General features: G+C 54.0%; 1 protein-coding gene and 3 pseudogenes across 1 annotated transcript; all 4 read left to right on the top strand.

Moving 5' to 3' along the window:
* The first annotated feature begins 872 nt into the window (after nt 1-872).
* Nucleotides 873-3,146, top strand: LOC132479167 (uncharacterized protein SPEM2-like; annotated as a pseudogene).
* Nucleotides 3,147-3,466: 320 nt separating this feature from the next.
* LOC132479166 (uncharacterized protein SPEM3-like) lies at nt 3,467-6,689 on the top strand. The gene is given in 5 exon segments (XM_060082741.1): nt 3,467-3,625; nt 3,774-3,835; nt 4,050-5,371; nt 5,374-5,948; nt 6,513-6,689. Coding segments are annotated over 5 exon segments (2,274 nt in total). The 5' UTR covers nt 3,467-3,487.
* Nucleotides 6,690-8,655: 1,966 nt separating this feature from the next.
* On the top strand, nt 8,656-10,847 carry LOC132479165 (acetylcholine receptor subunit beta-like; annotated as a pseudogene).
* Nucleotides 10,848-12,160: 1,313 nt separating this feature from the next.
* On the top strand, nt 12,161-14,138 carry LOC132478776 (uncharacterized protein SPEM2-like; annotated as a pseudogene).
* Nucleotides 14,139-14,404: the final 266 nt, after the last annotated feature.

Raw genomic sequence — 14,404 nt, 5'->3', positions numbered from 1 at the left:
CACCGAGCACAGATCCTAACTTATACAGCCGGTACCTCTGATTGAATGAAGAGGGAAATTATTTTTTCTGTAAGGAAATACACTAAGAAATAGTGCTTATGTGGGCATGTTGGGACTAGTGGTCGTTTTTTCTTTGTTTTGACCTTTCTGTACTTTATTGTATTTTGTAATATGTATTATCTTTAGGATAAGAAAAGGTTCTTTCTAAAAGGATGCATTTGTAATGAGGATAAAAAAGCACACTGTAAAAACCTCAAGTTCCAGCTTTGATGCTCAAACTTTGGACAAGCTACTAAACTGCTCTGTGCCTCAGTTTCTCCATCTGTAAAATGAAGCGAATAATAGTATCTGCTCCCTAGTCTGAAGATCATATGAGAAGATGAGAACAAAAGCATTATACAGTATACATCAGAGGTTACAAACTGGTGTGTTTTGTGTGGCCCATGTTGTTGGCCAGCAGAGTTTAAAATTTGAATTGGTTTGCTACTTTTAAAATGTGGATATTTCACAGAGCAATTTGGATTTCTGGCTTCTCTTGAAACTTTTTAAGAACTGCAGGCTAGTTCTAAGAAGCCCAACAGGCTGCGTAAGCGGTCCTAATGTCTTGAACAATGAAATGGAGGAAATCCTATATGCATGATCCAGTCACTATGAAGACTGTCTCTCATCTGTAGCAACCCTGCTTGCAAATCAAGTTAAGCAAGGCCCCATGGAGACAGAAGGACAGACTGAACTCTGGGGACTAGGCTCCATGTAGTGGGAGCCGAGGGCAGAGACGGCCACCTAAAGGACCAGCTGAGTGGATGAAAGATTGGACAACTCCGCATTGTGACTCCCTGCAATGTGCCTCATTATGACCATGGTCCCTCACCTGTTGGTGGGTGTCCCCAGGTCCTGGCATGAGTGCAGTGTGGGTCAGGGCCGGTGGGGTTGGGGGGGTGGGGCGTCCCACGGCTCAGGCGGCCCTAGGACCCGCCCACCATGGAACACCAGCTCTGGTATGACAACCTGGGGTGCTGCCATCAATACCAACAAAGTACCCAGAATGCGGAGGACTTCCTACTCCTGTTGCTGGGCATTGTCATTCTTGTCAGCATTGGGATCAGCATGGCAACTATGGTCAGCGATGGTTGGGGATCACCAGTAGGGGTGAAGATGGCTGAGGGTGGGAACCAGCTGCAGCCTGCACCTCCGTCTGCAGGAACGGTCTTGGCTGGGAGTGGTGGTGAGGGTAGAGAGCCTGGCCTTCATTTTCACACACCCCACCCCACCCCACCCCACACCGCCCCACCCAAGCTATGGCATGGGCTCCAGAATGCCTTAGACAAGACCATGTATTGTATTATTCAGCAAAGTAACTACCGAAGACAGCTAAGGGGCACCCCGCCTCGCCATTCCCAGGGCCCTAGAAACCCAGGCTCCCAGGTTCCCAACCCTGAAATCTTCTGACAGTTGCCCTGCCCTCACGGACTCTCGCCTCCCACAGATGAAATCTCACAGGCTTGTGAAAGTTCCTCCAAACATCCTCCAGCCAAGGCCCAAGACATCCACATGCACTGCACCCTGGACCCTGTGGAAGTGAGAATGGCCCGGTCCACTTGCTACTCCTCGTCCTCCTACCACCATCTCCGCAAACGTAGCCGCAGCTGCAGCGGCCACCCCTGAAGCCACCAGGGGAGGCCCAAGAATTTAGAAAATTCCCCTCCAGCTGCTCAGGCTTCCGTAGGCCTCATCACCTCCACGGGACGTCACAGCTGCCTCCGATGCCCTCCTTGAACTGGGAGGACCCGGACTCCTACCTGGAGGAGGAGGCCCAACTTTCCTTCCCACAACCCAAGTACCCGTGGGGGCGCTGGGGAGGGCTCTACCAGCAGATGGGTCTGCCCTCCAACGTGGGCCTCTGGGGTCGACAGGGTGGGATCCTGGCCATCCAGCCACCAGCCTGTCTCTACCTGTCGCCCGAGCTGCACCGCATGCCCAAGCGTGTGGAGGCCAAGTCTGAGCTCGGGCTGAAGTCCTTCGGGGCCCCTTGCTCGCCATCCTGCATCTGGGGCAATGTGGATGCTGACCAGTGGACCTCGTCTCCACCACTTACCCGACGGCTGCCCCCTAACAGCTCGTGGGTCCCTGGGAGGAACAGAACTTACCCCTCAGGGGGCCATCTCCCGTATGACTCCTGGGATCAGCGGCGGCGTGGTCCGGAGGGCTCTGAGCCTCCATCAGCTCTTGTGCCTCAGGGCTACTGGCCCGAAGCCTGTCAGCGCAACTCCCCACCGGCCAACGGACGGAGCCTCCACAGCTGTGCTCACAGCCAGCCCAACCACAGCCCACACCACTCCATGGGACACTTGAACTACTCCCGTGATCCCCACGAGGTGCGGCGCTGGGCGGCCGAATGGGCAGAGATGCTGCCTGTGCGGCACTCTCTGGCCGCCTCCGCCTCCCTCACGGTGCTGGCCGAGGCCTCTACCAGCGGGCCTCGGATCCCAGCTCAGCGCTGCTCCTCCGCCCCTCCCAGACTCTGCCCGACGTCCAGGCTACCGAACACCCTCCACCCCCGCCCACCTTCATGCCACTCAGCCGGAAGCCAGGGGGAAATGCCAACTACCAGGTGTATGACAGCCTGGAGTTGAAGAGGCAAGTGCAGGAAGCCAAGCGCGGGCCAACTCGCTGCTACCTTCCACCTCGGCCTCGAGGCCCTCTCTGCACGGAAGCCAGACTGGGAAAATGAACTGGCCAGCAGCTAATGGGGGCGGGTGGGGAGCGGCAGGGCATGGAGAGAGGAATAAAGAGCGCCATGGTCCAGAAAACATTGGCGGTCTTTGGCTTGGAAGCACCACTCCTTCTGCCAGCTTGGGTCCCTGCCTTTGGCTTCCTGCAATAAGAAGCCAGTGTCCCCTTCTGGGCCTGAGGGTCCCCTTGGTTTAGTGGCCACAGTCCTGCCAGCAGGCCCCTCCTGGTCTGATACCATGCACTAAGTAGATCTGCAGCTGCAGTCTCCACACCACTGGTCTCTGGGCACCTCCTCTGTGTCTCCGCTGTCCCTGTCCCAAAGAGCCTCAAACAAGAAGCTGCTTCCAAACTGGGAGGTTCCACATCTGGGCAGGTCCAGCTCCACAGCCAGTGAAGGGCATGAAGAAGGCTGAGGCTCTGGACTCCAGCCAGGCCTTCCTCAGGGCTCTGAGGCCAAGGTCTTTCTAGTCTCAGGAGGGGCCAAGAGATGGAATGTGACATTTGAACAAGTGAGTCAGTGGGCGGTGAGCGAATGTTTGACAGCTCGAGGGGAGGTGTGCTGGCCTCCGGGCCCTGTTTGGCTGTCCAGGCTCAGCTTACCTCACCCGGGGAACCATGGAATGCCACGCCTGGCCCTCCTTTTCGTCTCCCTCCCTCACTGTGACGCCACCACCTGCCCCATTATGACCCAGTCTGTCTCCCAGTATACATATATGGAGGCCAGCAGACCCAGGCAGTCCTGGGACCCCCGGCCATGGCTGAGCAAACCCATTACCTAGCCGAGGCGTGCTCTGGCACCACACCCGGGAAATGCCAAGACCTAGGAGACTCAATTCTTCTGATCCTGGTCAGCATCATGTTGCTCAACGTGTGGATCAACGTGGTGACTCTGGTGAGGGCAGGATCTGGGCAGTGTGGTTGGGGGAGCCCTGGGGTCTTGAAGGGGCTGAGATGGGATGGCTGCTGCAGTGTGGCCGGACAAGGGTTGGATTTCAGGGCTCACCCTGATCCCGAACTCCACGCTCCCTTGCTTCCCTCAGCTCTGGATGCATCTGAAGAGATTCTTGCGGGCAGGTTTCAACCGTATTTTCCCCAAAGGTAAGTGGGCGCCAGTGTGGGCTCAGGGGATGTGGGCCTGTCCCCTTTCTTCTATTCCTGCCTTGATTCTCAGCCCCTCAGGAACCCAGGCCCTGTCCCATCTCGCCTTTCCCTGCAGACAAGCAAGCCAGCTGTGGAGGCAGCCATCGCACGCGCTGCTCCGTGGATCCCAAGAACCTGTGTTCAAGGGTTTCTCCCCGCTTCCGCCATCGCCCGAGCTTCCTGCACAGGCACCCAAACCACCTTGAATCCTGGATACCAGAAACAGATGATGAGACGGCTTCTAAGTGCTGCTGGATGCCGCCGCAGTGTGGACGGGCTCGGGCTTCCACGGAGGCTTCACGGGGACTGTGGAAGGAGGGGTTAGTCGGAGCTGGGGAGGCCCCTCCATTCACAGCCTTAAAGTCCCAAGCCACCTTTAACACCAGGTGAGAGACGTCTTCCAAGCTCCGCAGGATAAGCAAGGTGGACGTGGTTCCACTCTGCCTGCCCCAAGAGAGCAAGACTAAGACCCCAGACTATGACTCAGCCCGGGCCCAGACCTGCCCCCCAGTTCAGCTCCCTGCACATTCTCCTGCCAAGGCCCAGACCTTCTCCTACAAGCACCCCTCTGTGCACGCCCCACCTCAGGCCCAGACTTGCTCCACACTCCACCTCCCTGAGCACACTACCCCGCAGGCCCAGACCCCCTCACCAGCCCTCACCCCTGAGCACAGCCCTGCCCAGGTCCATGGCCCAGAGCATACCTCAGCCCATACCCCAGCCCAGGCCCAAGCCCAGGCCCCCTCATATGCCTCAGCCCTATTCCTGGGCCACATTTCTCTCTGCACCCTGACCCATGCTCATCTGACCTATACCCATGCCAACACTCTGGCCCCTCCCCCAACTTCTGCCCCTGCTACTACTCCTGCCCTAGCCCCTACACCAGCCCCTGTCCCGATCTCTGCCACAACCTCTGTCCCAGCACTGGTCATGACCCTGACGACCCCTCCAGTCCCTTCCACCACCCGTACCCCCATCCTAGATTCTATTCTCTCTACCTTGTCTACCTTCGACCAAGGCCTCTCCTCTGGCCATGTGGTCTACTATGCCCGCAGCATAAAGCAGAACTTATTCCATGTGTGTCCCCCTCAGAACTCTGGGTACTCCAGAAATGACTTGGGTACCCTAACCAGGCCCCAAGAGGGGCATGGTCTGGTGAGCTCTGGTACAGCTGAGCAAACACTGAAGCAATGTAGTGGGGACAGTGCCAAGCCCTCCACAGGGTCCATACCGGGTTACGTGGAGTTGGGGACTATGGAATGGAAGATCCCAAATCATGCCAAAGACAAATTTGTACAGTCCAAGACCTTCACTCACTGTAGCTCCCATCCTTGCCAGTCTGAGAAGAGAAACACGGATCCCCAGACTCCAGTCTGCCCCAAATTCCTGGTGTACTCCAAGGATGCTGCACCTTATCAACCTTGCTTCCGTTCTCTGACCAGTGCCCAGAGCTCACCATGCACCATGCCTCCACCATGCACTCTTTCTCTGCCTCTTGTTTTCCCAGATCCTTTGTCCTTCATCAACACAGCAACCACCAGAAGCCCTCCACCTTAATACAAACCCCCACCTTTCCCCCAACCTCCAAGTCTCCTCAGTCTGTCCTCTCTCCCCAGGGCCCCATCCCTCCCCAGTTATCCACTACTTCCCAAACCCCAAACCAGCCCCAACCCCCAGAACTTCATGAGAGTCTAGGTCTCAACCAATGCTCTGTCCTCCAAAGGACCCCAGGCCTTACCGGAGACACAGGCCTCCTCAAGAACCCAGGCCTTGCTCAAGATCCAGGCCTCCATGAACTTCGAGGCCTTACCGAAGACCCTTACCTCTGCAAAAATCCAAGCCTTTCCCAAGACTCTGACCTTCAGAAGAATCCAGTCATTACCCAAGATTCTTGGCCACAGAAGAGTCCATGCCATGCCAAAGACTCTGCAGTCAACAAGAGCTCAGTCCTTTGCCAGGAGTCTGATCTCCATAAAAGTCCAGGTCTTGTGCAAACCGCTCGTCTCCATAAGGGCTCAAGCCTTACCCGAGACTCCGGAGACTACAAGAATCCAGGCCTGACCCAAGCTTCTGGAGTCTGCAGGAGACAAGGCCTTACTCAAGATTCTGACCTCCATAAGAATCCTGGCCTTACCCAAGATGCTGGAATTTACAGGAGCTCAGAACATACCCGTGACCCTAACTTCCACGAGGACTCAGGAATTAATCGAGATCCTGGCCCCCATAAGGGTCCAGCCCTTACTCAAGACTCTGGCTTATCCAAGAGACGAGGCCTCCATAACAACTCAGGCCTTATCCCAAACCCTGGCCTCCACAAGAACCCTCTAGGAACTGACTCTGTCCAAGTTTTGGGCCCACGTCAGACCCAAAAGTCATTTATATCTGAGACAGTTCCTCGAAAGGAGGATGCAGGGCAGCACATACCATGGACTTCTGTCCCACCCAGTCACAACTCCTGCTCTGCCAAGGCTCAGGGGGCCTACAATGACCTGCTAACCTCCTCGCAGCGAATAGGCAGACAAGCCTGGGTGTACCACCCGATACCATCCCCCCAGCCTGCCAGAACTATCACCAGATGTCTACGCCTCCCAAAACCAGCAGGCACCTGGCTAGGGCATGTGGTCTTTGATGTCCTCCAGAGACAGCTGACAGGGACAAGTGCGAAGCTCTCTCTAGGGCGTGTGGTCTTTGACGCCCGCCAGAGACAGCAGACAGGGACAAGTGTGAAGCTCTGTCTCCCAGGCACCTTCATAGGGCCACATCCAACTGCCGGAGTCCAGCTCCAGCGAGTCAAGGGAAACCCGAGGGATAGATAGCGTCGGCGAAGGAAATAAATCTATTACACTTCTTAAAGTATCAGCATTGCATGTTTCTCTCTCTTCTTTATTGTTTACAGTCACAGGTTTATATATTGTAGTTGATTACATTACCAGGTATGTGACCAAACAATCTTAGCACAATCAAACCTCAAAATGTTCTATAAAGATTTTTTTTAAAAAAAATATCCCCTAGTTTCTAGATGTCCTATTAAAATATTTCCCAAGTTCCCATTAATCACAGGTTATTTCTTAGTAACCAAGCCAAGCAGTTATATGATTATTTTAGTTGTAAAAGTTGAAGCTACTTGTTCCTATTTCTCTTCTTGCATGGGCAACCTTTTACAATGGTTCCACGAAAATATGTACAATGTACCCTGCATGCCCTTTCTCGTTGTTTCCTTCAACTGAGACAGTGCTTTCTCCCTATCCGAGCAACTAATTCTGCTCTAGGCATTTGCTTTTCTATAATTAATCTTCCTTTATAATAGAACCATAAATTTCCTATGTCATCAGGAACTCCAGCCCATGGCCATAACTCCATACTAGAGGGTGTTTTTCATAAAAATATCCCTTTAGTTCCAGGCTCTTAATTCTTTACCCATTTCCCTGGGTCTTTAGTGGGTACTTCCCATTCTGTGGTAGTTCCAGGAGGGGGAGTCCTAGAGGAATTTTTCTTTCACGTGGAGCAACATCCCCCCAAAATTGCCCCTATATTTAAACTTATTATCATAAAACATAACAACAGAGCTGTAGTCCACCTTCCTGGCACGGCGCTGCCTTGCAGTTTCGCCTTCCGTTGCTTCATGACTTTGTCATGGTGCAATGGCTCCAGGATGGCTTCCAACATCCAACAACTCACCGGAGACCATCAAGGAGTGGGGATATCAGTGTGTGATGAGAAACTTAGAAAAAGAGGGGACAGATAAGCATGAGGAATAAAGAGACAAGAGAAGCCTTCTGTGGACTTTGGAGGACATCCAACCCAGCCCCATCCCACAGGGTCTGATGAGGACCTAAACTATCCCTGCTTTCCCTCCATCGCTGTCTAGCTAAATCCGTTATCCCCAAGGCCCTAGAGCTGCACTGTCAATTACAGTAGCCACTAGCCAAAGGCCTATTAGAATGTAAATTACTTAAAGTTAAGGAAAATTAATTCTATTAAAAATTAAGTTAAAAAGTTAAAAATTCTCTTCCTCAGGGAACAGAATTTCCCTGACATCCAATTCTGTTCCCTGGCAGTCCAGTTGTTGGGACTTGGCGCTTTCACTGATGTGGCGGTGGTTCAATCCCTGGTCGGGGAATTCAGACCCCGCAAGCTTCATGGCTTGGCCAGAAAAAAAAAGAAATTCTCTTCCTCAGTGCCATGATCTTCTAAGTGCTCAGTAGCCACATGGAGCTAGTGGCTACTGCATTGGACGGCACAGATTTAGAACATTTCCATCATCATGAAAAATGCTATTGGAGAGCAGTGCTTTAGAGTTTAGAGCAATTTTCCTTTCCCTGTCACCCACGCCCAGCATCTTAAAGCTCCCCCAGAGCGCAGAGAACTTAGTTCTTTTTAGGGTGGCTCAGAAGCCACCCTCTGGGGAGGAGGTAAGATGTAGGGATGGACACCCAATGCCTGATTTCCCCAGACTGTGAGAAAGAGCCCAGGCTTCAGTTTTCCTCATCTGGTCTCTTGGGTCACGACCAGATGTATGCAAACTTGCCTCCCCCATTCTGGGCTGTGTTTGGGGCTCTTGGTTGATCTGATTTACATTTTAACGGGATCAATGTGGCTGCTCTGTTGAGAACAGTCAGCAGGGGGGCAAAGGATGAAGCAAAGAGGAGGCCTTTGTAATAACTCAGATCTGAGGTAATGGTGGCTTGTACCAGGATGGTAGTGGTAGATGGGATAAGTCATCAGTTTCAGGATATATGTTGAAGGTAGAGCCAATAGGGTTTGGTATGGATTGGATATGGGATGAGAGAGAGGAGAGCTGAGAATGACTCCAAGGGATTTGGCCTGAGCCACAGGAAAGATCGAGTTGTCATTTATGACCTGAGGAAGACTGTGTGGGGAGTCGGTGGTGAGGGAATTAAGTTTTGGACATGTTAAGGTCGAGATGTCTATTGGACACCCAAATGGAGAGGTTAAGTAGGCAGGTGGATACAAGTGTGGAATTTAGGGGAATCAGTCCAGGTTGGAGGTATAAATGTAGGAGTTATTTGCATGCAGTTGGCCCTTCCAAAAGCCTGTCCTTGAGTGGGCTGGAAACACGGTCACTGATTATGCCAGGGAGATTGCTTTCTGGCAAAGCCTAATCCTTCCGCCTTCCGCTCTGTCCCCCAAGTAGAGCAGATGGGGCTCTCGATCTTTGCCCTGCTGACCCTTACTGTGTTCCTGCTGCTGCTGGCAGACAAAGTGCCTGAGACCTCCCTGTCTGTCCCCGTCATTATGAAATACCTCATGTTTACCACGGTCCTCGTCACCTTCTCAGTCGTCCTTAACATCGTAGTCCTCAACCTGCACCATCGCTCACCCCACACCCACCAAATGCCCCTTTGGGTCCGTCAGGTAAGAAGATCTCCTCTCCAACCTGTGTTAACTCTCAATCCTAGTATTTGGCTTTTTGTCCAGGTGTCGCCCCTCACTCCCACCAACTTTTAACCTTCCCTTTCACAGACCTGAGGGAGAACTACAACTCCTGGTAGGGTGTCAAAGTGCCAAGGTCTTTGGGTGTTGAAATGTTGCCCAATTAATTTTATCCTCCCATCATTAACATTGTGTAGATCCCAGACTCTCTTCATCAATACTTCTCTCCTTCGTGGGTCCCAAGGAAGCATTCTCAAGGTTAGGTACTATCAGGGTGGAAGCCCTCAGAACTTTTCTTTCCAGTCAGGATGCCTCCTAACCCCCTTAAGGACTCTTGGGCTGTGTAGTTGCATTTCATCTGTGGGATGCATGCACGCATGCGCAGGAATGGGCACGTGCCGTGGGGGTGGTTGGCGGCTTCCCTTCTGGTCTGAAAGCATAAGAGTCCCCTCCAAGACGGCTCTTCTTCTACTCTGCAGATCTTTATCCACAAACTCCCTCCGTATCTGGGTCTGAAGAGACCCAAACCTGAGAGAGACCAGATACCGGAGCCACCTCCTATACCTCTCAGGGATTCTCCAAGAAGTGGCTGGGGTCGGGGAACAGATGAATATTTCATCCTCAAGCCACCACATGATTTTCTCTTCCCCAAACCCAACAGGTAGTATCTACTCCCCATGGCCCACGTAGAAGGGAGAGGGAGAACTACAGTTCCCAGAAGACTGTGCGGAGGCAGGCGTCCTAAGCTCTCAGAGGATGTCGTGGTTGAGCATCATGGGAGTTGTAGTACCCCTTCTGTTACCCACTTTGCGGGGAGGTGGGAACTAAAGAGTAAGGGAATAGGAGGAATTGCGGAAGGCTAGAGAGGTGGCCGCTGTTGAAGAGAACCTGAAGGGCTCTCTCACGTTTTGAAACCTGGATGGGCGTTGGAGGAGGGAGTTGGGGCGGGGCCTAGAGCACCCACGCAGGCCGTCTTTGTGCCCCGGTCGTGGCCAAACAGACTCGCCTCTTCCACGTTCCAGCCTGAACTGTCTGCCCCGGACCTGCGGCCATTTATCGATGGTCCAAGCCGGGCTGTGTGCCCTCTCCCGACCTACGGGAGGTCGTTTCTTCAATCAGCTACACCGCTCAACAGCTGCGGGAACAGGAGGACCACGAAGCTGTGACTCCAAAGAGGGTGGGCTAAGGCAAGGCCTGAGTGGCCTTGGCTCCACTGGCAAACTTAGGCTCCACCCCCAGAACTCGATTTTTTTTCCGATTGGAAGTTTGCCTCACTTGGTCCCGCCCCCTGGCTTCCCACTTGTTCTTTACTCACATCCGTCGCCCGCAGTTTCGCTCTCTGCTATTCTGCGGGCCCGCCCTTGTCTCCAAGCTGTGGTATGAGGACCTGGGTGCGGTACAGGGCCTTGAGGCCTCCTTCCCTGGTTGTCTGGAGCCCAGGAACAGTTTAATCTTCCTACCCCCAGTTGAAGGAGGACTGGCAGTTTGTGGCCATGGTGGTGGACCGCCTCTTCCTGTGGACCCTCGTCATCTTTCTGGATGCCACGTACCACTTGCCCACTCCCGACCCCTTTCCTTGAGGACGAGAGGGCCGAGACCGAGGTCCTCGGCCACTTGAATTGAGAGTTTGATAGTACTCTCAAGTCCTATCCCTTTCTGCATCTTAACTCCTTCACTAGGAGTCCAATCCTCTCCTCATTTCGTTTCTAGGGAGGAAGCCCAAGTGGGACTGGGCAGCTGGGGGCCTTGGGCCCACCTGACATGCACTATCCACTTATTTACTCTTTTGCTTCTTGAAGAAGCCCCATTGGATATTCACATCTAGGTTGGCAATGAATGGAACAAAGAACAAGAACTAGATTGTAAGCCTTCTGAGGGCAGGAACTATGGCTGTTCACTGTAATATCCCCAGCACCGAGCACAGATCCTAAACTATACAGCCGGTACCTCTGATTGAATGAAGAGGGAAATTATTTTTTCTGTAAGGAAATACACTAAGAAATAGTGCTTATGTGGGCATGTTGGGACTAGTGGTCGTTTTTTCTTTGTTTTGACCTTTCTGTACTTTATTGTATTTTGTAATATGTATTATCTTTAGGATAAGAAAAGGTTCTTTCTAAAAGGATGCATTTGTAATGAGGATAAAAAAGCACACTGTAAAAACCTCAAGTTCCAGCTTTGATGCTCAAACTTTGGACAAGCTACTAAACTGCTCTGTGCCTCAGTTTCTCCATCTGTAAAATGAAGCGAATAATAGTATCTGCTCCCTAGTCTGAAGATCATATGAGAAGATGAGAACAAAAGCATTATACAGTATACATCAGAGGTTACAAACTGGTGTGTTTTGTGTGGCCCATGTTGTTGGCCAGCAGAGTTTAAAATTTGAATTGGTTTGCTACTTTTAAAATGTGGATATTTCACAGAGCAATTTGGATTTCTGGCTTCTCTTGAAACTTTTTAAGAACTGCAGGCTAGTTCTAAGAAGCCCAACAGGCTACGTAAGCGGTCCTAATGTCTTGAACAATGAAATGGAGGAAATCCTATATGCATGATCCAGTCACTATGAAGACTGTCTCTCATCTGTAGCAACCCTGCTTGCAAATCAAGTTAAGCAAGGCCCCATGGAGACAGAAGGACAGACGGAACTCTGGGGACTAGGCTCCATGTAGTGGGAGCCGAGGGCAGAGACGGCCACCTAAAGGACCAGCTGAGTGGATGAAAGATTGGACAACTCCGCATTGTGACTCCCTGCAATGTGCCTCATTATGACCATGGTCCCTCACCTGTTGGTGGGTGTCCCCAGGTCCTGGCATGAGTGCAGTGTGGGTCAGGGCCGGTGGGGTTGGGGGGATGGGGCGTCCCACGGCTCAGGCGGCCCTAGGACCCGCCCACCATGGAACACCATCTCTGGTATGACAACCTGGTGTGCTGCCATCAATACCAACAAAGTACCCAGAATGCAGAGGACTTCCTACTCCTGTTGCTGAGCATTGTCATTCTTGTCAGCATTGGGATCAGCATGGCAACTATGGTCAGCGATGGTTGGGGATCACCAGTAGGGGTGAAGATGGCTGAGGGTGGGAACCAGCTGCAGCCTGCACCTCTGTCTGCAGGAACGGTCTTGGCTGGGAGTGGTGGTGAGGGTAGAGAGCCTGGCCTTCATTTTCACCCACCCCACCCCACCCCACCCCACCCCAGCTATGGCATGGGCTCCAGAATGCCTTAGACAAGACCATGTATTGTATTATTCAGCAAAGTAACTACCGAAGACAGCTAAGGGGCACCCCGCCTCGCCATTCCCAGGGCCCTAGAAACCCAGGCTCCCAGGTTCCCAACCCTGAAATCTTCTGACAGTTGCCCTGCCCTCACGGACTCTCGCCTCCCACAGATGAAATCTCACAGGCTTGTGAAAGTTCCTCCAAACATCCTCCAGCCAAGGCCCAAGACATCCACATGCACTGCACCCTGGACCCTGTGGAAGTGAGAATGGCCCGGTCCACTTGCTACTCCTCGTCCTCCTACCACCATCTCCGCAACCGTAGCCGCAGCTGCAGCCGCCACCCCTGAAGCCACCAGGGGAGGCCCAAGAATTTAGAAAATTCCCCTCCAGCTGCTCAGGCTTCCGTAGGCCGCATCGCCTCCACGGGACGTCACAGCTGCCTCCGATGCCCTCCTTGAACTGGGAGGACCCGGACTCCTACCTGGAGGAGGAGGCCCAACTTTCCTTCCCACAACCCAAGTACCCGTGGGGGCGCTGGGGAGGGCTCTACCGGCAGATGGGTCTGCCCTCCAACGTGGGCCTCTGGGGTCGACAGGGTGGGATCCTGGCCATCCAGCCACCAGCCTGTCTCTACCTGTCGCCCGAGCTGCACTGCAGGCCCAAGCGTGTGGAGGCCAAGTCTGAGATAGGGCTGCAGTCCTTCGGGGCCCCTTGCTCGCCATCCCGCATCTGGGGCAATGTGGATGCTGACCAGTGGACCTCGTCTCCACCACTTACCCGACGGCTGCCCCTTAACAGCTCGTGGGTCCCTGGGGGGCACAGAACTTACCCCTCACGGGGCCATCTCCCGTATGACTCCTTGGATCAGCGGCGGCGTGGTCTGGAGGGCTCTGAGCCTCCATCAGCTCTGGTGCCTCAGGGCTACCGGCCCGAAGCCTGGCAGCGCAACTCCCCACCGGCCCACGGACGGAGCCTCCACAGCTGTGCTCACAGCCAGCCCAGCCACAGCCCGCGCCACTCCACGGGACACTTGAACTACTCCCGGGATCCCCACGAGGTGCGGCGCTGGGCGGCCGAATGGGCAGAGATGCTGCCTGTGCGGCACCCTCTGGCCGCCTCCGCCTCCCTCACGGTGCTGGCCGAGGCCTCTACCAGCGGGCCTCGGATCCCAGCTCAGCGCTGCTCCTCCGCCCCTCCCAGACTCTGCCCGACGTCCAGGCTACCGAACACCCTCCACCCCCGCCCACCTTCATGCCACTCAGCCGGAAGCCAGGGGGAAATGCCAACTACCAGGTGTATGACAGCCTGGAGTTGAAGCGGCAAGTGCAGGAAGCCAAGCGCGGGCCAACTCGCTGCTACCTTCCACCTCGGCCTCGAGGCCCTCTCTGCACGGAAGCCAGACTGGGAAAATGAACTGGCCAGCAGCTAATGGGGGCGGGTGGGGAGCGGCAGGGCATGGAGAGAGGAATAAAGAGCGCCATGGTCCAGAAAACATTGGCGGTCTGTGGCTTGGAAGCGCCACTCCTTCTGCCAGCTTGGGTCCCTGCCTTTGGCTTCCTGCAATAAGAAGCCAGTGTCCCCTTCTGGGCCTGAGGGTCCCCTTGGTTTAGTGGCCACAGTCCTGCCAGCAGGCCCCTCCTGGTCCGATACCATGCACTAAGTAGATCTGCAGCTGCAGTCTCCACACCACTGGTCTCTGGGCACCTCCTCTGTGTCTCAGCTGTCCCTGTCCCCAAAGAGCCTCAAACAAGAAGCTGCTTCCAAACTGGGAGGTTCCACATCTGGGCAGGTCCAGCTCCACAGCCAGTGAAGGGCATGAAGAAGGCTGAGGCTCTGGACTCCAGCCAGGCCTTCCGCAGGGCTCTGAGGCCAAGGTCTTTCTAGTCTCAGGAGGGGCCAAGAGATGGAATGTGACAT

Source organism: Mesoplodon densirostris, chromosome 18 (genome assembly GCF_025265405.1).
Source record: "Mesoplodon densirostris isolate mMesDen1 chromosome 18, mMesDen1 primary haplotype, whole genome shotgun sequence".
Lineage (NCBI taxonomy): Eukaryota > Metazoa > Chordata > Mammalia > Artiodactyla > Ziphiidae > Mesoplodon > Mesoplodon densirostris.
Note: the sequence above shows the minus strand (reverse complement) of the source record. Positions and strands in the feature narration are given on the sequence as shown.